Source organism: Neopelma chrysocephalum, unplaced genomic scaffold (genome assembly GCF_003984885.1).
Source record: "Neopelma chrysocephalum unplaced genomic scaffold, ASM398488v2 Primary Assembly neopelma1_96671, whole genome shotgun sequence".
NCBI lineage: Eukaryota > Metazoa > Chordata > Aves > Passeriformes > Pipridae > Neopelma > Neopelma chrysocephalum.
The window spans coordinates 234,278-258,720 of record NW_020925316.1 but is presented as its reverse complement, the minus strand read 5'-3'; the positions used below and the strand labels follow the sequence as shown (position 1 = coordinate 258,720).

The window sequence follows — 24,443 nt, the reverse complement described above, 5'->3', positions numbered from 1 at the left end:
GTTTGTTTGTTTGTTTGTTTGTTTGTTTTTGAGCAGCTGCACAGTGAAGTTAATGAATCTTTCCAGAAATTTCTGGACTCACTGAGGTTCTTTGGTGATATAATATTTCATAACACCAATGAAAAAACAAATTAAAGTTCTATATCTCTGATAAAACACAACAGCAAAATACTAGCATTCTTTTCACTGCAAGACAAATTCTTTCAGCCTACTGCTGATCTTTTTATGGTCCTAAGGGTTTTGTTGAAATTAGAAGTTGCTCACCAAGATAATTTCTCAACCTCTTGTACAGCAGTATTGCAGAAAAGCCAAATGGTGTATATGTACATCTTCTTCCTTGTTACCAGTCAGCAGCAATGATGGCGGAAAAATAAAGACAACCAGCTGCAGTTTATGCTACTCCCACACACATACACTTCTTTTTAAGCAAAAGCTGCAAGAATGGCTCAGTAATAAAGTACATGGTATTCTGAACCTGCACTCTAAAAAGAGCTGCAGGCATAACAGGATGTGTTTTAAATGCAACAATGAAGAGGCAGCATTTTGCTGTTTAGAAAAAAAGGAAGAAACATAAAAAACCTCTCCAAGATCCTTCATAAACTTTGTCTTGTCCAGCAGTAGGTCCAGTTTGGCCAGTTCTGAGCATGTTACATGGAGTAGCTCTTTTCTATGACCACGTTTTCCCCTTCTTGTGAGGGAGAATGTTGCAAGTGTAACATTTGTTTACTGATCCATATCTTGTCTTCACTGGTCATGAATGTCATTACCTATTAGATGTAAGAATTTTCTATGCTTTATTAAAAGCTACACAAATTACCATTGACTTGAACCAGACAAGCAAGAGCACAGCCAGGACCTAAGTGTACCTTGTTGTTTCTTTGTTTGTTAAAGTTGAGAAGAACTTTACGATGGCCGAGATCTCCCCTTGGAGTAAGTAGGATATTGAAAATAACAGAGATATGAGGAATTCTCTTTCCTATTTCTATTAACTGAAAATCTACTTTCTCTTGATATTATCTAAAGAATATTGCAACTAAGTCTGTGTATTTTCAGAGTTGATCTAAAATTGATAGTTTTCTGATATGAAAATAGCATTGCCTGTTTGACATTTTAGCAATAGAAAGGAAAATAATTTTGGATTTATCTCTCTTGACAAATGCAAGCTTAGAAGAGCTTATATCCAGCTGCTCCATATAGTCTTTGCCTCAAACATCAGGATCATCCCTTTCACAAATTATCATGTTATTAAAGAAAATTTCAGCTCTTTGTCATTTGCTATCTGTGCAGGTAAGGATACTCTCATGGATTTTATTGACCTTCCTGTGCTAGCACTTTGCTGATTCTGCTCATACTGCATTTGTGGCAGCACTGAGTCAGCCTCCCTCGTACAAAATTCTGTCATTAAACTTCCTCCCTCAGCAGGGGGTCTTTATTAAAAAAAGGAGACCTCTATTTTAAAACCAAGGAGGAAACAATGCTAAGTCAGATTTTGTTCTGCGTGATGTTACAGTCCCATGCATTGGAAGTACTGCGTTATTAAAACAAATTGCATTCCACAGTCATTGAGCATTTTTACCCCCTCTTCCTTAAGTATGACCTTAACTTAAGCCAGAGAAAGTTACAGGCTGATTAAACTCTCAGAGATTTCCCAGCAGACCTGGAGGTCCTTCTTGCGATATACAACTGCCACGAAATGATACTACATTGAGCAGGCACTGATAGCAGCCAGGGCAAAACATCTGGGAATGCCTGTGCAAGTTCATGCTCCAGCTGCAATCAGAATGATTTAAATATCTGATTTAACCATAACATGAATGTTCCATTTTGACTTCTTTGCATTATCAATTTGAAGCTTACTTTTATTGCATGTGTTGTAAATTGTTTCCCTAAGGAAAGGTAGATTCTTAATGACTGATATCCCCAGGGACATATTAATTTGCTGCTTTATATAGATTTAACTTTCAATTTGGTAATTGTTTTTGATAGCCAAGAGTGTGAAATTTTGTGCTATGTTGTCCATTCTAAACTGTTAACCACACGTAGTCAGATTCATATTTGTTATTAGCAGATCTGTTTTGTTTTGGTATTTTTTAAACATCATCTTATTCCAGCCCCTTTGGGATTTTATCAGCACTTAAATAAAACCTAGATTTTGAGAAATTTAATTTTTTTCTTAACTTCTAAAAGAAAACAAGTTAATATTATAAGAAATATCAAAATATGGGTTTGTTTACATTTTCCTCATTAATAAAAAGAATTTTGCAGATGCTGGTTTTAGCTGACTATTCACCATGGCCTTTAAGATCTTAAAGCTAGCTGGTGTGAGGTTCTCACACCAGTTTTTGCTCATAGACCAGAAGAAGAAATAAACTTGCTGCATTTTTATCTTTAAATGCTTCTCTAATCAAAGGGTTAGTTATTGGGCTAAATTTAACTAACCGTAATTAAAAACAAAACAAAACAACAAAAACCAACTCTACTTTTATAGCAAATGTATGACATATGCTTCATCAGTCTCATCTGAACCTGTTTAACAGCCTTGCTTGCTATTTTAATTTAATTTAAAGAAGTGTGAAAGATTAAAATAAATTTAGGCATTAATATGGGCTACTTATATTCAAGTTTGAATCTTTATTTTAAAATGTCCAATCTATGATAAAAAATTTTTGGAGAGGCCTCTAGTTTTTAGCATGGTTGTTTTTGTCTTCAGACAAAAGCTGCTTCATGTTCAGCAATATCGGCCACCCTGAAGATGAATGTCTTGGCCCTGCAGGAATTCACTTGCCTATTCTCTGCCTTTCCACTCTCAGTATCTTGCTGACAAATTCTTTTGCTGCTGCTAAAAACACATGGCTGCACATGATCACAGTGAGAATGACACAGAAACAGGAGTATTTCCATCACGGCTTTGCCAGCAAAACAGTGTTTTTCCACATGCCACCCAACCACACCAGGTTACCAGGTGAGAGTTACGCTTCTCAAATACTTGCCCTCCTCATGCAGACCAGCTGCTTGAGCAGAGCTGTCCAGCAGATGAAAGGAGGTAGGGTAGCAGTAATTGCAGAGGGGCCTGAGAAGAGGAGAACATGCAAGGGAAGATGTGTGGGGGATTGACTGACAGTGAGGAAGGACAGATCATTGGTTTGACTCCATCTTCTGTAAACTGCCAGGATTATTTAACAAAACATTGCAAGAGATTCACTTTTACTGAAAATCCTCCTAATCTGAACCTTTGCACTGGACTTCCAAATAATTAAAAAGAGGTCCTGTGGTAGCCAAGTGAGTTCAGTTTACACCAATGGGGTCTGCTGTGCAAATTGCTCCCACCATGACAACCTCCTTGCAGCTGAAGATATGGCACACTCTCCTGAGCAGAGGCTACCACCAAGCATTATATTTGAGCACAGTGCAGATCCCTGTGCCTCCCAGAAGGACACAGTGAGAGGAGACTTACCCCTGCACCCTCTTTGGCTTCAGAACTTTCACAGGAGCATGATGTCAGTGGGTCCCCCAGATGCATAGCCAATCCTCCTGCACCTATAAAACCAAAGACATTTATTGCCCATGGGAGAACATGCATGGCTGAGAGGTTGCTTTTCTTTGGATCCATTTCTACCATGCTCTGTCACCAGCCTGGTATCTTGTCAGTGTTGTTAAAGAAAGCGGAAAGGGTACAAAAACAGTGACTGAGAAATATCTTTGCCACCTGGAGACAGCTCTGCAGAGAGGCAGCCACCTCCGGGAGAAAACGCAACGGGTGCTTAGTGTGTTGACACAGTCCACCATTGAAGGACATGTTCCATTTCAGACTGCCCAGTGGCCATCCCTGTCCCTAGGGTGGTACTCAGTGCCAGGGCTGCCCTGGTCCCTGGTGGGGGGTGGGATGGCCCTGTCTGCCAGGTCCAGCCTTGTCATCCCCAGAGAGCTCCAGACACCGGTTGCTCTGTCCTCACCAGTGTTGCTGCGCTGAAGGTGCTCACACCATCCCCTGGATGAGCTTGTCCCATCTTGGGGAGTAGCCAGAGGACCTTTCACCACTTCTGTGTATCCAAAGGGCAGGGTAACTAAGAGCACCTAGGACCCTAAGTAATTGCACCTCATTAATGAACGCTGTTTGTCATCCAGGCAGTGGATGACACTGCTTATCAGGTGATATCAGGTCACAAGCACAGCTCGCAGGGCATGGTGTGGGCAGCCTGTCAGTCCTGTCTGGAAGAACCTCTGTACTTTTATTTCTACATCAAGTTTAAGCCTCGAATAAGGTAAGAACATATTCACTGGTTTCACCTTCAGGGACAATCTTGCTTAAGCATAGCTAGCTACAGACAACTGCTTGATTGCTTTTGGGATTTCCATAGCAATGGCAATAATTGCAATACATAATGGTGGATTAGAGTCAGACTAAATCAGTAAATACTTTCTAAACTGCAAAATTAAACTATAGGGGTTACATGATCTCCTCTATAGAGGAACAGAATGTATAAGGATTTGTGTATCATCTCCAGTAGCTTTGTTGAATGTATACATTCACACTGAGAATACATTGAATAACTTTCCTTGTGCTACCACGGCATTGTGCATACCTACTAAATTTGAAATAGGTCTCATGTAATAATACAGCTTGAAATGGCTCTGCAGCCCTTGGACAATACAAGGATAGTTATTCGTGCCCTCTGCTGCTACTTCACTCTATAATCTTGAGTGCGTCTCTTCAACCCACTACTGTTTATGTATGTGCCACAGTTGTGTTACGATTACTTATGCAAAAGGATCTGTGAATCAGAGATACCCTTTGCTTATTTGTTGCTCCAGCAGACAGATGTGGCACATGCTAACAGTGCTAGCTTGAGCTGTAGTCTACCTATGGATATGCAGAGACACTACAGACCTGTATCTTGCTCTCTAACAATATTGGCTGGTGGCAGCCTCAGATAGACATCTTTTGCTCTGGAAGAAGAATATTAAAAAGTGCCAGTGAAACTTATATGCCAAAATCCTTTAAGTGCTTTTAACTTTTTCCTGCACAGGCTCTTTGGAGCTGATTCCTCCTCTTCCCACATGTCAAGCTATAGTGTCCATGTAGTCCACAGAGCCAACAGGTAGCCCTCAGCCAATAGGTAGCAAGGTTTGAGAACTGCATTAAAACCAGTGTAAGTGAGTAGTAATGAAATTGGGACCTTTTTTCCTTGTGGTCTCCATACCCTGGAGAAGTTCACAAAATCAGAACTCTAATCCTATAACTTTCACACAGGACTGATCCCTTCTTTACGTTCATCTCTGCTGGGGTTCCCATAGAGCATTGCTGCTTGTCCTGATTTCTTTTTTCTGGTGTTTTTTTTCTTTCCAGCTCTCTTTGATAGCTTTATTCATGCTAATCTCAGGCCAAAAGGATCCCCCTTGTTATATATCTATAGGACATTTTAACATAGTGGGCCTCCGACTGTCTACTGATACCTATATGCTCTCCTGCTATCCAAATATAGATATAAAATAGACCCGCGTGCCATTTTTTTGCCATTTCACTAAAACTTCTCTTCATACCCAGGCTACACTGCATCTTTTGCTTCAGTATATTTGGAATTGTAAAGCCTTCAGCATGTAGTCCTTGAATGGACACTACCTCATTACCTAGTAGCTGTAGGAGTGGATCAGAGGATGTGACCAGTTGTCACTGAAGTCTCTAAATCTATATTATAAATATTTCCAGGACTTAATGCCCACTAGATTTAGTCTGATTCTTTAGAGTAAATGTTGCCACAGAGTCAGAAGGAGTAATACTTGATTAGAATATTTGTGTTTACACTAGTTTTGAAAAGTATTGAATGTGACCTTGCAGCAGAGTTTATAGTTTGGTTTCCTCCCAAAGCACTCTTGTGTGCAACTCAGCAGTCTCATCATGCAGTGTGAATCACTCCACATCTGAACCAACTGCAAATGTGGTTGAGGAGAGAGGGATCAGTTCACTAAAAACTACTGTTATCTGATGAAGTGCCGATGTATGTGCAGCCTATACCCATCAAGAAAGAGCAATCTGGTGAGTAGGATGCTAAATGGAGATGTGGGTTGCCTAATTTCACACTTGTGCCACAACTAGCATTCTGCATAACCCTTGGAAGGCATTGGCATTGTCTTAAGTTGTCCACTTGTAAGCGATACTCCCCATTGATGTGGCAACACATGAAAGATTAAGAAGAAAGCATTACAATGGTAATAACTGGACTTAAACAGAAAAAAAAGGTCATGGAAGTCTGAGGCCTAGAAACTAACACACAAAAGAAAATGATATTTTACCCACAAATCTCACAAAATAAATAAATTCCATAAGCCTGAATAGATTTCATCTCCATAAAGTATTTGTTGAAAGGCCATATCTCCTACAGCATGGACCTCGGACTTGATTTACATGAAGGACATGGCAACTTTATAATCACTCTTAGATTAAAAAAAATATATATTTGAGCATGTTCATATCTATGGACATGTTTTAAAGGCCCAAATAATACCAGTTCCTGCTGCCATTAGCACAGCTAAAGTCTGTACAGCCGTGATGAAGTAACTCAACCGGAACAGCTGCAGGGCAGCTCCATCAGCACTATTGGGGCCCACTGGCTTTTCATCCATCTCTGTGCATGCTAGCTCCACTTCTATGTAGCACTGTGCTGACTTGTTTGTTTCCTTTTATTTGCTGTTGATTTCAACTGTGAATAGGGTTTGATGGATGACTGGAGTTTTGCAATAAAGAGGACCAAATAATACAACAGGAATGAAGCTGAGCTAATAGTCTCTTTCCTTAAGAGATGTATTCACACAGACTTGGGAGAGAAATCAAGCTGCAGACAATTAGAAGGAATCTGGGCTCTCACCAGCATCAGCCAGGTGAGAGAGGAACAGGTGTTATGAAGACAGGAAGGATGAAATTTGAGTAAGAGTCAGTTGTCCAGTTACTGGTGATGTATTTGGCAGTCAATGTGTAGAATATGGCTGAAAAATAGAGGTACTGATGAGGTATCTGGAAAACTGCTGTGCACACCCACTCATTGCTCTTATCAAACAATGGGAGATTTTAGCAATTTGTTCCTGAATCACAGATCTCCATGATCAGCACTGTGACCATGGGGAAGCACCTCTGATTTGGTTAGCAGTGACCTGGGGGCAGTACACTCATCTCAAGGGTCCTTACTCTATTAATCTTAGTCTGTCAAATCCTTTGGGTTTCTGCTCTACTTTCATAGAAGCTACACAGAGAAAGTAAACTTTAAGGTGCAATTCAGCTATTGAAGTATGTCAACTTTCTGCAGTACCCAAAACTCACTTAGAAAATCCTTCACAAATGCAAAACTTAGCCAGAAACTACAGACATAGGGTCTTAGTTTTGATTTTTGTTTTAGCAACAGAGTGCTCTGTGTTTTCAGCATACAGACTCCATCGCTGTGTTGTTAAGCTGCTGGGAAACAACTCCAAGCCATTTCCACACAGCCATTAACACTGTACCCATCTGAAACCTGGCAGCCTACATCCTCTTGCCAAAGAAACTGGTGCATTAAAGGGCCAAGTTGTAGCATAAGAGGAGCTGAATCAGGGAAAAACTGTAGTACAAAGATTTGTTTCCTTAGAGGAAAAGGCAGATACAGCACTTAAGGGTATTCACCAGGAAAATTAAATCAATCCTTCTTCATTTCTCACAAGATAGTAATTTTTATCTGGCCTAATCAACTGTTCGCTTTCATGCAGATGGAACAGTTTAAGACTTATTCTCTTTCACTGAGACAGGTTTCTTGTTGGAGCAATTCTAGTCCTTTTCACTGCCAAAAGGACACATTACTGCTACCAGTTTGGCCCTCTCTCCCTGCTGCAGGGTGCTCGCATCCCGGGTCTACTGCTAGTCTGCTGCTCACCAGAGTGACTCCTGCCCTGTTCAGACTGGAAGGAAACAGGTCAGCTCCAACCACATAAATCCTGGATCATCACTAAACTGGCCCACTTGGTCTTGAACAGGCCAAGGCAGCAATTATTAGAGCAACTATTTTCACTTGAATTACAGGAATCCTTGCTGTTTCTCAGTCTGCTTTCTTTCACCTACATAAGACTTGTCATTAAAAATGAAAGGCAAACTATGTCCTCCTGTTGATATCTTGGCAGTGCGCAACTGAGCCAGCAGACAGATGCCACATTACACTACAAAGTAGAGTTTGTCACCAATTATTCTTGTCATTCAGAGAAATAAAATCCTCAAAGAAGGAGAGAGAGAGAAAAAAAAGAGACACAGTCTACAAAAAAAAGACCTTTCAGCAAGAGCGCTGATGTTTATTTATTGAACCACTAAATGGTTTGGTGGTATCATGGTGTTCAGATTGGGAGAGGTCACATATCAGCAGGAAGAAAAAGGCAAAACTTAAGAGGTGAAGAAAACTGCTCATTTAGCTGGTTTATGCACTTACTTTTCTTTAATTAATACTATGTTTAGGCATTGTATCCTTGCTGGATTTTGAAATGATAGCAAGGAAACTTTCTTACCCTTTAAAAAATGTTTTGAAGGCTTGCCTCTAAGAGTTAAGAAAATATTTTAGTCTCAGTTACCATAGAATTTTCAGTCTATTGCAGAGAGTGCTGTAGGTGCCCCTTCTCTTGTGATGTGAGTATCTCTCTGAAAGCAATTGTCTTAAGTGCACTAGCTCATATAATGTGTTTTTCTGCATCTGATAATCCTGTTATTCACAGGTGTGGATGCACAGGTTATAGAACTAATGGCACAAATCTCTTTTGCTAGTTGGCTTTTCTTTTCAAAATGATTTTTTTTTCATCTTTCACACTGTGATGTATTTTGTGCTTAAATACATATAAGACAAAATAAAAAAAAGACAAAAATCTCCCTAGTAGGGCTAGTAGGAGGAAAGTCCCACCTACTTATGCCCCAATTAAACTTCCATTGGTGATTGCAGGGAGAATAGTTAAAGCCATTGGGCAGATCTCCATCACTGAGATGGATTATCTCTCTTCAACTCTGTCAGGCCTTCAGGAGTGATTTGAATTAGCCCAGTCTAGCAATATTCTTGTCATGGCTTTTGAATGTTTCAGTTGTATGGGAAGAGATAGCAGCTTGAGCGACCAGTTATATCTTCAGCCATTTACTAGAATGTCATGCCATACCAGTCTCAAACTTTGTCCTTTATTTGTTTTAACAATGAATATCTACCTAGCAACATAACTTCTGGTGACCAGCAGTGATTAACTAATGTTGATTCTGACTGTGTGTGTATTTACTCTCAGATTTAACTCTGTGGTCAAAATCCTTTTAAAAGTTAATTGTAGTACCATAAAATAGCTGCAAGTGTGCAATGAAGTTCACAATTTCTGCTACGAAGCAATCAAAATGCCCTCAGAACCATAATCTACATATATTTTGGAATGAAACCTTAAGTATAGGCCAGCCTTAAAGTTAAAGCTATTCTAAGAGAATCAGATTGCAATGTTACTTAGAAAATAGCTTCCAGTCCCAGCAATCTTTTTGACAGTGAACAGCTTTTGATGGAAGAAGAGAGAACCACTAGTTTTTGATAGAAAAAAATGTCTGCAGGAAATAAGCTAAAACTCTGACATGAATTGTGAGGTTCATGCCTCCCTTGGGGGAAAACCTGTGAATTTTGTTTCTTTCATTTGTAATAATTTGCCTTGGAGTACATTCTCTTATTGGAATTACTAGATAAGAAGGGTGTTCTTATATCATTAAAAGATAGCCTCCTAACTTTGTCTAGAGTTAGTTCCTGTATGTCACAGCAGTGCAGCCAAATGATGAATTCATTGTCTTGCACAAGGATTTAAAAATAGCAGACAACTCCTTGAATTATATGAGTAGGGAAGCACAAGTGATTAATCCAAATTCTTTTTTAATCATGACATCTTAAGCCTAACCAAAAGAAAGAAAGCAGAAGATAGCAGAAAGATTATCTGCTACTGATAACCATTCTCTATAAGGAGAAAGAAAAGCCATCACTTACAGAAACAGCACTGGAAGTCCATGTCTGTAATGCAGTGAAGGAGACAAACAGCTTGTGGTGTTCATCTCACTGCACCCGCATAAAGGATTTCTTGGGCCCAAGAAATGCATGTGTGTAAATGCATGTGTGTAAATACCAGGAAGATGAGCTTCTAACCTTCTCAGCAGAGTCAACAGAAAGGACTGCAACAGCTATGTCCAATTGCCTTAACTGCTAAGTCAGACATCCTGTCTTCATCATATTGATCTTAGCCACACTGATGCAGACAAGGCATATCTTTATGACCCCTTCTGTTACCTGAATTAGACATGCAATTGCATGTACCAACAGTTGGGAATGCTACCTATGCAGGCAGAAGATGCTGTGGATGCATCTCCAAAAGTCAAAAGTGGCATGTCTGCAGTTAAATCTACTTTCCTCTTCATTTGTCGTTTCCTCTGACATTTAGCAGCAGATAGGACATTTCCCATTAGTGGATACCACAACTGAAGTAAATGGCTGTGCCTTTGCAATGCACCTCATGGAACTAGGAGGAAATCAATCTCCATTTTTCAGCTGTGTCTTTAGATGATTTTCCAATTATGCTTATCTGCTTTTTCCTACGGTGAGAAACCAGTCTGACTCAAGATGGTGAAGCCTTATATGTGTCAGGTGGCGTTATTACAAAGGAGGTGGGACAATCATACTTTGATGACATTTAGCTGCAGGTAATAGAGTGCATATGAGAGGAACTATTGCTATGAATTTTCCTCTCATACCTCACAGTGACCTTCTTAAGAGGTGACATTTTGGATCTGGTTTGTATCTGGAGATCTGACAAAAATATCAGGCTCACTGAAGGTGCACTACAAATGATAGAACTGTATTCCTACCTGTGGATTTAGGAATAAACAGGTATAGCTTATTCTGAGCAGCCACCTCCTGTGCTGCTAAAAGAAGCTATATTACAAGATTTTCACAGGTAATCCATGAGTTAAACAAATAAAAGGGGTTTTATAGCATAAGACCCTGAAGAAGTAACAGCAAGACTCCTGAGTACACTGAGAGTGGGCTTGTGTGCCCAGTTAGATTGTCGTGATTAAGGGCCAGACGGCAATGAGGCAGACATAACCCAGATTGACTGTGATCTGGTCTAAGGTTTGATCCCCAGTTTTGCATACTTTTGCATTAAGTCTGCCCTGTCAGTTGCTTCGAAGAAATGTTCAATTTTTCTGTCAGAAAAATCTGTATTAATACTTTATTGCAAAGTCAAAACTGTCAGTTTTGCTTGGTAGAAAATGGTATTAATTAATGCCTTGTCACTATCTTCTGTTGTGGTAAAGAGTAGTGTGCCAGGTATGAAAAAATCCATCTCAATCCTGCAGTTGTACTAGACACACGCTAGTGCAAATCCTGTAAATTCTGCAATGGCATAGTCAAATCTTGCTAGACATGGCACATGAGAGTTGAAAGGTGCAGACAAACTGGTGTTATTATGGCATAAGCCATGACAATGCTGGAAAGCTACATAATCCAGGGGAGCGTACCCTTTCAGGCCAGATATTGAGTTCACTTGAAGCTGAGGGTAGATCTACTATCTGCAAGAAAAGATCCAGACCACTGAACAGGGTTAGTAACTGTGTAGTCAAATTAAAATTACTGCTTGATGTAAGGTTAATGTAATCTGGCTTTTGACAAAAGGACACCACAGATAAGATCCAGACATTTAAGGATGAAGACACCTGTCTTCACCTAAACTTAGCTGTGCTGCATGGTAATCATTTTCAGTCATTTCAAAGGGAGTACTTATAGAGTAAGTTACTGCTCAATTAGAGAAGATGCATCAGCCTCTGGCCTCTGTGGATAATCTTAGAAAATTATATATAATTAGGAAAAACTATAATGTTTGCTTTCAAAGTACTATTTGTTTTCCCAAAAAAGCAAACTGTCAGGCAAACATAATACCCAGATATGGTATATTCTCCTCAGTTTTTCACATATCACCTCCCCCTTTAAAATAGGTAGTGAAATGTTTCATTTTCTAGCCACAACATTCAAAAGAGGCATGACTTGCTGGTCAAAACTCCAGTGATGTTTCTTATTAAAACCATGTGCTTTAGAGAGTTCAATAAAGGATTGCTTGGCTTCCTAATAGAGGAAGAGATCAAGTGCTTTGAAAGGAAAAGCCAAACTAAAAAGAAAATAAATTATGATTTTGGTTTCATGATGTTAGGCTATGTTGTTCACATAAAAGGTTTAATATTTAAGGACAGATCACAAGTTAATGTGCAATGTCAAATGATGTCCTATCCATCGCCTTCCAGACAATACTTAGGGCATTATGAGAAGTATAACAAGCAACATTTCATGAGTACTTTTTGAGTCCTGCTGCACAGAGATGGGCTAACAGGATAAAGACTGTCCCATGCTTTGAGAACTTGTGTAAAGATAGCATCCAGAAACAAAAAGCCTACATTCTGTCTGGGAGTCCCTCCAAACCTCCACATTAGTAAACATGATGGGAAATTAAAGAGGTGCTTTCTCTCTGCACTTCCTAAAAGAGCACAGGCCAGCCATGCATTCCTCTCTCAGCTTTTCAAAGTCACAACATGTGCTCCTTAAAACATGCCCTGCTGATGCAATGCAAAAACTCTGACTCTTGTGTCTGTGGTATGCTAAACATGGCTCTTCAAGGGTAGAACAAACAGCTACAGTACAATCCAAAGTCAATAAAAAAATGCTGCTTGACTTCTGCAGGCTTGTGAAAATTATCAACTCTGTTCTACATGTTCTCTCTCAGCTGTTTATCTGTCCTGTGACATGCATTGTCTAAATTTCAAATTAAAAACATTACTGAGGCAATGAAAGTCTTGAAGCACTTGCATTCCACGATGCATCAAAGAACAGCTAAGGCTAATGCTTTGCTTTTAATAGCTGTGCTTGGATTCAACTTTTTGGAGCCCAATTTAGTTTAGAGCACCCTCATTACCTGCTGGGGCAGAAGTCACATACAAGGCAGCCTCATGATGTGAGAGGTTTCCCTGTCTGATGAGACAGTCCATCTGTGAAGGCTGCACCAAAGTGGAAGCTGATGCATGGACAGTATATGTGACTGTGGAGTTTTTGTGGAGCTTGAGTCCTGAGCCTAGCTGGGAGCATGCTAAAGCTGTAATAACCAAAACTGACCTCCTTTTAAGATGTAGTGTACGTGCATCTCCCTTTAGCTGTGCTATTTACTTGGTTCCCTCCGTTCCTCCTTAGCATTCCTTAGCATGAACATAGAATAGTGTTGATTCAGTGAAGTGTCTTCCTGAGAGAATTAGCTACCCTCTTGAGAAAAAAAGCAGTGCAGAGCCTGTACCAGGGTAGCAATAAACATTTTTTGCAGCTCTCATCTTGACAATAAGCCCATAATACTAGTGGAACAGAGCATGAAGAAAGCATAAAATTGCATCAAGTTTTCAATTAACTTTCATATTACCTGTAACTCAAATACTTATTACTTCTGTGCTACAGTTATAACTTGCTTTTATAAGATTTTAAAATAACATTTTAAAGAGGCAGTCTGTCCTGTAGAGAGATTCCAGCTCTGAAAACAAAGAGCAGGAAATTTCAGAAGGTTTCAGGGTAAACACCCAAATGACAGACTGCTCTAAACCATTCCTGTTGAAATTTAGCAAGCTAAGTTTCTTGTGAGATTTCTAGAAATTAGAAATGTATTAGAAAGCCTCTTTTGGAAAGAACTACTGTGCTTTCATGTCAAGTCTTGCCTGGAACATGAAATTGTCGAGACATAATGAATAGAGAAGAGGTGTCGGTTTCTTCTTTTTTTTTCCCCTCTTTTTTCATTCTCTTAAAATGATAATCAAATTACTTGATCCTCAGCAGCTCTCAATTTGTGAATAGTTCAGTCTGAGTTTAAGTTCAGTTTGCAGCTGCTTCTTCCTTTATTCAGACTATTCAAACATTCTCTTCACAATGTGCATCAAGTAACAGATAAAAGTAACTGTCATGCTTAATTTATTTTCATAGTATGGGTAGGTTGCTTGGATTTTCCACATTTCTGTTTTCTGAGAACAGCAGTGAGTCTTCTAGTTCAGCAAAAGACAGTTTCTAAGAACAGAAGAAATGCCCCACTGGACTGGAAAAATTGTCTTTAACAGCAGCAGGAAGAGACTTCATACAGGGAGAATCCCTGTACCAGTCTGTATCCCTTGTACTTCCTCCAGCATCACAATCACTAGATTAGGAATGTCATTGAGCACACCTCTGTCTTGTCCCTTTAATATGTTTTCTGAATCTGTTAGCCCTTGGTTTGTTAACATGGAGACATTTGTTTGTCTGTTTTTTTGGGGTTTTGTTTGGTTGGTTTTTCCTTCTGCATAACACCACCATCATCTACATGGTATCTGAACTACCATATTTAGCTCTACCAGTTCAAAAACCTCTAAGGAGAATAGACATTTTGAACATCTAAGATATGACTGTAAAGGGATTGAATGCTCAGGAATACAAACATTTTCAGTCTGAATTTCAGACCACCTTAAAAGAACCTCTCATAGTATCCAGAGGCAGAGGCAGTCAGTGTAGTCATAACTTTCAGGAATTTTAGCCTCTAGCAATGTTTGTTGCAGAGAAAGGATCAGCAGAATAGGTTCACACTCCCTATGGACACCCTATTTAATAAGGAATTAGGTTAGCAAAGAAAGACAGATGGCAAGAGCAGACAAGACAGTTTGAGACCTAAGGCCTAATTCAGCTCTGACACAGCTAAGCTGAATGGCCATTGAAGTCAACGACATGTTTACGTATTTGTATCAGGGCTGAATGTTCCCCGGTGTTTAGCAGAAAGAGCTGAATAGTTGACTTCAGATAGATGTTTGGAGTTGTTTTGCTTTTTTTTTTTTTTTTGAAAAGTGGCTATGGTCATATGAAATTGTTGATGCTATCCCAAAGCTTAGACTTTAAAACCCAATAGATTTAATGAGCAGAGATGTTTCCTGCATAATGCAAATGCAGTCGAAAAACAGTGCCTGGGCTAGGGCTTTGTAGATACATAATGGAAACTAACAGATGGGGACATAAGCAGAGGCTTGTTCAGTGCAACCTTAGTTTAATGGGACTATGAATCCTTGTTCCCTGAATCTGAGGTAGGTCTTTTTTTGAGTTTCTGCAAGAGTTGCTGCTGAGCATCCAACTCAGCGTATTCATTCTCTAAGTGAACATTTGGAGAAGAAGCACTGGAAGCTAGCATTTCACCATTCCTCCTTTTTCCTTCTGTCTAGGTGCCCTAAGATCCTGCTTTATGGTGAACTTGCCACTGGCTGCCACAAGAGAGGAGCCCCGAAGAAAAGATACAAGGACTCCCTGAAGCAACAACTCAGCCTCGGGCATATTGATCACCATAACTGGTCTACTCTGGCCTCCAATCGAGAGGCCTGGAGACACACCATCTATAATGCTGCTGATGCTTTTGAGAAAGCACGCAGGATCACCCTTGAGGAGAAAAGACAACGCAGAAAGAATCGAGCCTTGCAGAATATACCATCTAAGGAGTCTTTCTGCTGTGTCTTTTGCAACCGGACATGCCTTTCTCGTATTGGCCTTTTCAGCCACCAACGCGCTTGCAAGAAACGTGGGTAGAGCCCTTCCCAAATCTTTGTTCGCGAAGCCTAGCCATGATGATGAGGTGCCTTCAGCTGTGGAGGATCTGAGAAACAGTGCTGGGAGACTAAAGAGTTACCAAATAGTCTCCCTTTGTCTTCTCCTTTCTAATGGGTCAGTTCCAATAGCTCCTGGTTTATAATTTTTTATTTTATTTTGGCTTAAATTAAAAGATAGATCTTATTCTAGAAAAATGGGATAATACTTTGTGTGTGCTGCTATGTAAGTACATCTCTGGCTAATGTGGTTTAAGGTGTATTGATTCCCCTGTGTGCCTTTGCTCAGGGTGCTTCTGCTAAAAATCAGTGACTTGGGTAATTGTTACTGGAAAACTGTACACTAGTTGAGACTGAGTTACCAAAATGTTGCAGAAATTTGGAAAAGCAAGGAAAAAGAGGACAGAAGACAAAACGCTTGTGTTCTTGTGGTTTTGTTTTTTTCTTTCTACCCTCCAGAAACATAATCAGAACACTGCTTATACAAGGAAGCAATAAAAGATGCCTCTCTAATGGGAACAGTCATGTTTCTGCTATGTAATGCCATGGCATTTCCCCCCATCCTCTACTAGTGCATCAGCACAAAGACAGTCATAAAACAATGGCAGGTAATTTTTTTTTCGCTTTGGGTTAGCACACCCTGCAAAACAGCCTGGTCTATTAAATAATGAGAACTGCCTCTGTACCTAACAGCTCTCAATGCCAATGATACACATTTACGGAGCAGCAGAAGCTTTCCTCATGATGGTTGCTGGGTCATTGCTAGACAAAATGTTTGCTGAGGGGATACATCAGCAATAATTGTATATACAGGAGGTTTGGGGTCTGTAATTGTTCCCACCCTGGGCACTGAAGCATACTGTGGGTGTACAGGTTTTTAACAGGGGTCCTTGCAGGTGAGACACAGAGTTACCCACCTGGTAGCTCTTCTGTTCATGACTTGTCCTCTGTGCATGCATGGTAACAGTGAAGAGACACATTGGCAACAGAAAATTTTTTTTTCTGAGGCAATGGTTCAGCTACCACATTGTAGGAAGCCACTTTATTTTCTCCTGTCTTAGTTCCTTATTTTTCAGATGACAGTGATAGCACTTCTCTGCCTTAATGGAATGCTGTTGTCTTAAAATACACATTACATGCTAAAACATAGCTTACAGCATCTTTTGCACTTTGGTTGTTAAAGACCACTTCCATTTGATTCTTCACCTACTGCCTGGAAATAATGAGGGATATTCCACAAATACTTAGGTTATTTGATACTTTAGTAAAATCAAGTATACCAGGTCAGTTGCACAAGGCACACATGCTATTGTGCACAATTCTATCACTTTGCTGTTAAGTTATGAAGTTGTCATTAAACTATGCACGATTCTTAAGAGAGGCCTAACTTTACACTATGTCAGCTTCCAAGCTTACTTGTGTAACCATTTTGGATTTATCAGTGTATCCAAAAACAAGAATTATAGTCTGCTGGAACTACATATTATTTCCAAAATGTGGTCACTTCCATTATAGTAATAGCTTTTGATTAAATAGTTTCTGGGAACAGTTTTTATGTTTTTATTTGCCCTATAACCCCTCCAGTTCACTTCTACCAGCAGCTCTACTATGTCTAATATATCATCCCCTCATTCCTCATCTGTTTTGCTAGATGTTAATCTTGATTAATTTAAGATCTATATACCTTGCAGTTCAGACTGCGTTGCCCTCTGTCTTGCTGATGCATTAATTCATAGTACTGTACAAATGACAGTTTTGATTCAATGAAAAAAAGAAACTGTTAAAGAAGAACCACTTGTATTGAACCACATAGCCTTGCTGGTAATCAGAATTAATTCAAATGTCCTCACAACTTTTCTTTAGACAATTTGTATTTTCAGAAGCTTTGGAGTTTGAGCTTGCTAATCTCAAAGCTAGGCATGACAGATGTCACTGCAAAATCTTAAAGGTGGGTCAAGGAGTCATATGGGCTAAAGTCTACATAGGCAGCATTTTAAGATGTAAACAAATGCCAAGTAATGTTTTCTGCATACCTACTGTAGGCTCTCCCTCATGACTGAGTTGGAAGTTCTTTTTTTTTAATATGTCTTACATAAATATTTGATATGCAGACTGAACTCTCATATCTCTTTAATAGGGGAAAGGGATTGACTACACTGACTGTATTAATGGAATTAAAAATACTTTTTTACATTGGGAAACTTTACAGGATATTCAGGAGCTTCTGACAACAGAACAGACTTTTCTTTTAAACTTAACTTCATGGAAAGCCAGTATTTGTAATATTAGTATACTGATTTAAATTTATGGCTTATGTAAAGTAGTGCATCCTTCCATGTAAATTTTTTTAGGATCCGGGCCTACGAAGATTTACACACACAGTTTCATTGTGTATTCTGGTCCCAAGAAATCAGAAACAAGACTCCCTTTGATTGCACTGGAGCCAGGACTCCAGCTGTTGCTTTCCAAGCAGGCAGTACAGCAGAGCTGAACGTTTACCAGATTTTTGTAAGATGTAGGGTCTGAGGCCAGACATCAGAACTTTTTCATCCTTGCCCTATTCTTGCCATATTGTAGGATACTTGTGATTTATTGCCAACAACAACAACAAAAAAGTGAATCCTGTCTCAGTAAGCTTGAGATTTGGTAAATTTGAAAAACCCAGAGGCAAATACTAACAAAAGAATACACTGCTTAGAATTAATACCAAATATTTTTTATAAACTCAAGACTGTATTTGTTGTGTCAGGAGTGAGGGATGTTGTCAGCTCATACATGAACACACACGCACACACACATTCAGAATTTATGCAAGCATAAAACCATTCACGACTAGGAGGTCTGTGGTCAAGCTCAGCTCAGTCCTGAGTCCATAGTAAAGCCAACGTAATCTTTGAGATTGACTGAAGCCTTCAAGACAGAACTCAGAAGGGCTGCTACAGCAACAATTTTCCACAGAGAGCTTATTTTTAAACCTAAACAGCAAATGAGAGGGAAGTTCACATCTGGAGGCCTGAACTTGCTCATTTTTATTCTGGCTTTAGTTGACCTTTCAAGTCTGAGAATTTGTCGAGGTTGAGTTTGGATGTTATATATTTGAACCTAATGTTATGGAGGCATTTCATCTTTGTCCACAAGTCTGGTTAATAGTGGGTATGATGTGGACATAATACTCTGTACAGCACAGCCCTGCACAAATTACACTAATGGATCCACACCAAACCACAGGTGCTGGCCCACTGATTTTCTAGGGAAGCCTGGACCTAGGTCCATCTGTAAATCATAGGGCTGTCTGTTACCCTTGTGCAAAACCTGTACTTTGCCTAGCCCTGAAGTTTTGGGTTGACACCGCTCCTGATCTTTGTGGCCTACGCTTCTCTCTGCTCTGAATTACAGGGACAGCAGACCTGTGCTTGGGCTGTGGTAGTTCTGACTTGGAAGGCTTGCAGTGGATTGCAGCACAAAACAAAAAATGATCAAATGTAAGCTTTTCTATGTGTTCCCCAGGTTTACTTTTACCTGTTGAATTATTGTAGACTAGATGATGTGTTGGTTGCTTTCAGGAAATAAAGACATTGATTTGTAACTGGTATGATGACTCCCTGATGGACCCTCCAGGTAGGCTTGAGCCCAGACCCCACGTTTAGCATGAGTGCTGTGAAGATTTTGTCCACCTGCTATGTATTGTGCTGCTTGGTGCTTCCCTATCTTCTCAGACTGGGAAAAAGCTGCAAATACTCCTCTTTTTCTGTTCTCACTGGACTCTCTTGCACCAGTAGGTCTGTTTGCTCCTTGACTGATTTGCCTTCAACTTAGGTGAGCTGGGAGCTGTCTGCCATGCCTTGACCAATGAGACACTTGTCTGTCTTTGTCTGACCCCCGCTGCAAGAGCCAGAGTGGGAATATGTGTTGAACTACAGAAAAAATCACCCATCTTACCATCTGCTGGGGAGTACTGATGCCACTTTGTTTCAATAGAGACAGAATCCTGTTCCCTGCCAGTGCCAGGGACAATTTTCTCATCTATCCTCTTCATACACAAGGGCCTTGAATTATCTTATAGTAATATCAACACTTCAAAAGCACCATGTGTATATGGACAGAGAGTGCCAGTTTACCTCTACCAAAACACACAGATATTATTCAAAAAAGCATTTCCTTTTAAGGACAAAATTAATTGAATGGAGCTAACATCTCTGACTTGGTGACTCCGTTATATTCAGTGTTAATTATTCATACTGAGAAAGGCAGAAGCCACCAAAACTACTTTACAGCCTGATGGAGATAGCCTCTATAAACAGTAATTAATGCTCACATTGCTATCTTAACACAAACGGTGTCTCCACCTGAAAAAATACACAGCAGGTGTGTTGAGGGAGAGAGCTCAGGTGACTTGAGTGAGGGATGCAGAGACCAATGGCTTTGAGCAGTGATGAGATCTGCAGTTTCTGGCTTTAATGCTACTTTCTACCCTCTGATTGCTTCTCACCTCTGAGTCCTCTCTAGAGGGCTAGGGGATTTACAAGACATTTTTACACTAAGATGTTTCTGGCAGAAACATCTTATATTCTTGCCTAAGTCTTTACTACCAGATTTGGATTTTCCTTACTTTATGCAGTAAGAAAGGGAAGATTTATTTTGGGGTCAGACATTACATTTGGATTGAAGTCCCTTTTCCTGCAAACATTAGTATTGTCTAAGGCTTTCAAGATGCACACATCGCACTGGGAGAGTAAATTGTACCCAGGGGAGGATGAGTCCTCTAGCAGCAATTGCTCCCATCAGTTGTTTGTTTTTTCTGGAGAAAAGTTTATCTAGAAAAAAGTTTCTTGAGAAACTTTTGCATCTGTCAAACAGTATGCTAGTCTTCATATGCATGGTAATGGATGTCAGACCAGAGTTTTCCTTTCTGGTATCATCAAGCTGGGTCAGAATGCTCCCCACTTCAGAGACATTCATGTGGTGCATTAGTACTCAAATGAGTGCTGTGCAAATATGTGTGCGGCTGAAGTGAAAGAAGCAGCGGAGAGGAGGAAAGGGAAAATCAGAGAGCTGTCCACAGCCAGCAGACCCAGGAGCATCACCCAGTACTTACAACATACAGCTGTGGGTCTCTTGCCCACAGCTAGCTCTTCATTGTTAGACACAAAACTTGAAATTGTGATGTCAGCCCTACAGGCTTCATGTAGGAGTGCTGTGCTGGGTGGAGCCAAGGGAAATTTCCCTTTGACTCTGAACAGCAAAGTTTCTGCAAAAAAATGAGCTCTGAGAGAATGAAATCACATTGAATTCCACTAATAATTTTGTATAGAAAAGTTGAAGGGAATGTTCTGGTAATGTCATAGCAATAATTTTATTGCATACGAGATACTGTTGTAGGGGAGTTTTTTGTTTGTTTTTTTAACAACCGGTCAATTCAGAAAGTCTCAGTTTGGGATCAGCCTGGTTGAATCCCCTGCTCTGCTTTTGATTATTCATTTTCACCAGTGAAGCAAAACATTATTATTTACTCTGTTCCAATCCTGACAGTGTTCTCAGCCTCCTTCAAGAACATCATGCAACAGAAGTTTTTGCTTCCTTCCCTTTTCTGACCAGCACCATCCCTGCTTCCCATGCTTTGTAGGGACCACACATGGTTGGTTTCCAAGCCCATTGGCAGTGGAGGGTCAAGAAGATATTTCTACAAAATAGAGGTCTTGGAAGAAAAGGGGATTAGTTACACAGAAAGTAAGACCTTCACCACTGCAGGTTGAGCTGGACCAGTTAATTTAAAGCATTTAACTCCATTTCGTAGAATGATTTGGGTGGGAAGGAACCTTAAAGATCACCTAGTTCCAACCCCCGTGCCATGGGCAGGAACACCCCGCACTAGACCAGGCTGCCTAAAAGCCCCATCCAACCTCGCTTTGAACGCTGCCGGGGATGGAGCATCCACAGCTTCTCTGGGCAACCTGTGCCAGTGTCTCATCACCCTCATAGTAAAGAATTTCTTCTGTTTAACTAACCTAAATTACCATTCTTTCACCGTGAACCCATTTCAACACTATCTTGCTCTCAGCCTGGCACTGTTTAACAATCCTCTTTTCCAAAAATGGTGTTTTCTTTACAGGATGGCTCATCTATGGGAGTCTTCTGCTTTTTCCAGTTATCTGGGGCTTTGTGAAGAAGTCTCTAATGAAATTAGATGATACAAGCAGACCCATAGAAATAAATTTGGCTACACATGTTATTAAATTCAAATACTGGGCTAGTTCTTTTCTGTTATGGCAGAAAATGTCATTCCTGGGGATTCAAAGACTTGTGCAAGGGTTAAATTTTCCTCCAACATATCTTTTACAGGTCTGCTCTCTGGAAGTATCCTTTACTTGTTACTGCACATTTTTTCTTACCTATTTGAGCAACATGGCTTTCAACAACCTGTATCACAATAATTCAGTAACCTAACTACTTAATATTGAAAAAGCTTATTAGCTTTTCTATAAACTCTTCTGGCCAAACTTTTCTTAACATAATTGTACATAATTGAAAATAACTAAACATATAAGATGAAAATTAAGGCTGGAACTTGGGTGGGGAGTTAAGTGCTTTTAGAGTGAGTAATATTGGAATACACCAGGTACCCCCGGCAGTGTAAGTGGAGTGTCAACCCCCATTTGCTGCTGCAAGGAGATTTGCTATTTGAAGTTCTGCCCACAGCAGAGCCCTTCCTGAAGAGATCTTGCTTCTGTGCCACTTATTTTCTTTATAAAAGACAAAACAGTTGCTTCTCAGGTGCTGATAGTGACAGGTAGTACACTTCAGAGTAAGGTGGGTATGCTTTCTTTGGTATCTGCATCAGAGCCTGTGTTCTCCTCCCTGATTTTCTCTTTCTGGGACTGGTTATTTACATCTTGAAACCTCTCTGGCAGTCGGGGACCTATCTTTAAAAATATTATTGCACCAGAGAGAATTTTTCAAACTAATTTCAATACTTTCCTTTATTTCTAGTGCTGGGTGACAAAAGTCTGCTCTGACTTCCCACACAGACACTATGAGTTCAGTGGGCTGGTTTGGGGGTAAGGTTCTGACCCAGAAAGCACATGTGGCTTTTTTTCTAAGGGGCTTTGTGGCCCTGCTTGAAGTATTTGCAGCTGTTAGGCTGGGAAAGTTGTCCTTTGACATCAAACTGAATTTAATTCCTTTTAGTCTATGGATTAAAGGAGGACTCTTCTTGATGTTGGATGAGAGCAAAGAGTTACCTTCCTTTTATTTTCACTTTCAATTAGAACTTTTAAATACCCTGAACATTGTCTACAGCTTTAAGCCCCACTGTTTCCTCTGTAGGACTTGTAATTTTTGAAGAAAATGGAGACAGGCAGGCTACAGCCTCTGTGGTGGATTCTGGACTTGTTTATATTTGTCAGATGTTTGGCACATTGTGAAGATAAATCAGTAAATTAATTACAGGATTTCCAGCTTTGTGAACTCTGAATCCTGATGTATAAAATCAGTGAAGAAATAAACAGTGTGTAATCTTTCAGTAGCTTCTCCATTTGTCTTATTATCATTTCCTCATTGTATTCAACAGTGTTTAAGAATATTGTCTGTAGTCTCCTAAATGCCACAGAAAAGGGATCCAGAATATCACAGCTTTTCAGGTCTTGTACATGCAGCTAGAGCAAGTATTTTCCAGTTTTCATCCTAAGCCAGGAATTCCAGAAATTACTGTTTATCTTCCTGTTTCTTTTAAATTACAGCAAAGACTCTCCTCAAATTGTTTGACTCCATGAGGTGGAGATTCAAAATGGACCCCAAACAGCACTAGATTTCCAGCGCAAGTTGTAGAAGGAAAAACAGAAATTACTTCTCTCATGTTAAATTAAGGGCTACTTTCTTCCCAGGCTGGTATCTATCTTACTTAACCCTTCCAGTTTACTAATCCCCTGATAATCTCCAGCTTCTGTAAAAAAAACCACAACAAACCAGCAGACTGAAATAGCAGCAATGGAGAATTTCCAGGTGTCAACCCTATTCTCAGTGTGCAACTGTATGTGGTATTTAACAGATTCATCACTTTACCAACATCTCACCAGTAACTTAACCATAAACAGTATAAAATTGCCTAAGTTGGTCGACAGAAGGAGGCACCCATGTCTATGAACCCCTATTTCTGAAACAAAAAAGATGCTGCTAAAACTTAGTCTGTTAAGAAGAAACATCTTATAATGCAACAAAAACTGAGCAACACAACAATCTATTTTAAAAATTGTCAGGCTTAAGTAATCTCATTTGCTTTAAAATGAATTTTATATGTACCACACTCCAGTGAAATATAATGATCAAAACCTGCTGGTACTTAGCAGTATCCTTCCTTTTAAGCCATGGGATGCTCCCAAACCACAATGAAACGATGTCTAGAGTTAACCACACCAGCACCAGCTAAAGTGCAGTACAGTCATTTTAGCATGGGGTTATGCTCAAGTGAATAGATAACCTCTTTCTCAGCAGGGCTGATTAGCTCAACCAACTCTCCCCTGCTCACAGAAGCTACCATATTGCTGCCAGTGTTGAAGCAGACTCATCTATAGCCAGAGGAAATCTGTAGCCAGTGATGCATTACATACAATGGAATTACTCAAAAAGGAAGCTGAACTGATTTGTCATGTCTGAGAAAGTGACCCATTTTTGCATACTTCCTTTTTTCCTCCACCTGTTCTTCTCCCTTTGTTTTCCCACCTACGAGCAACCAAATGTGCTACAGTTACATCATTTTTTTCTTAAATCACGGCAAACCAATCATTCCCAGCAAATGCATGATGGCTGTGAATTG

At 39.9% G+C, this 24,443-nt stretch overlaps 1 protein-coding gene across 4 annotated transcripts in view; it reads right to left on the bottom strand.

Annotated features, from left to right (window-relative positions):
• Window positions 1-24,443, bottom strand: part of LOC113981589 (A-kinase anchor protein 2-like) — a 266,112-nt gene that overhangs the window by 104,108 nt on the left and 137,561 nt on the right. For all 4 annotated transcript variants that reach the window (XM_027709035.1, XM_027709027.1, XM_027709028.1 and 1 more), the window contains one exon: window positions 3,455-3,537. In XM_027709035.1, coding sequence (XP_027564836.1) covers window positions 3,455-3,537 — 83 coding nt within the window. The remainder of the gene's footprint in view (window positions 1-3,454; window positions 3,538-24,443) is intronic.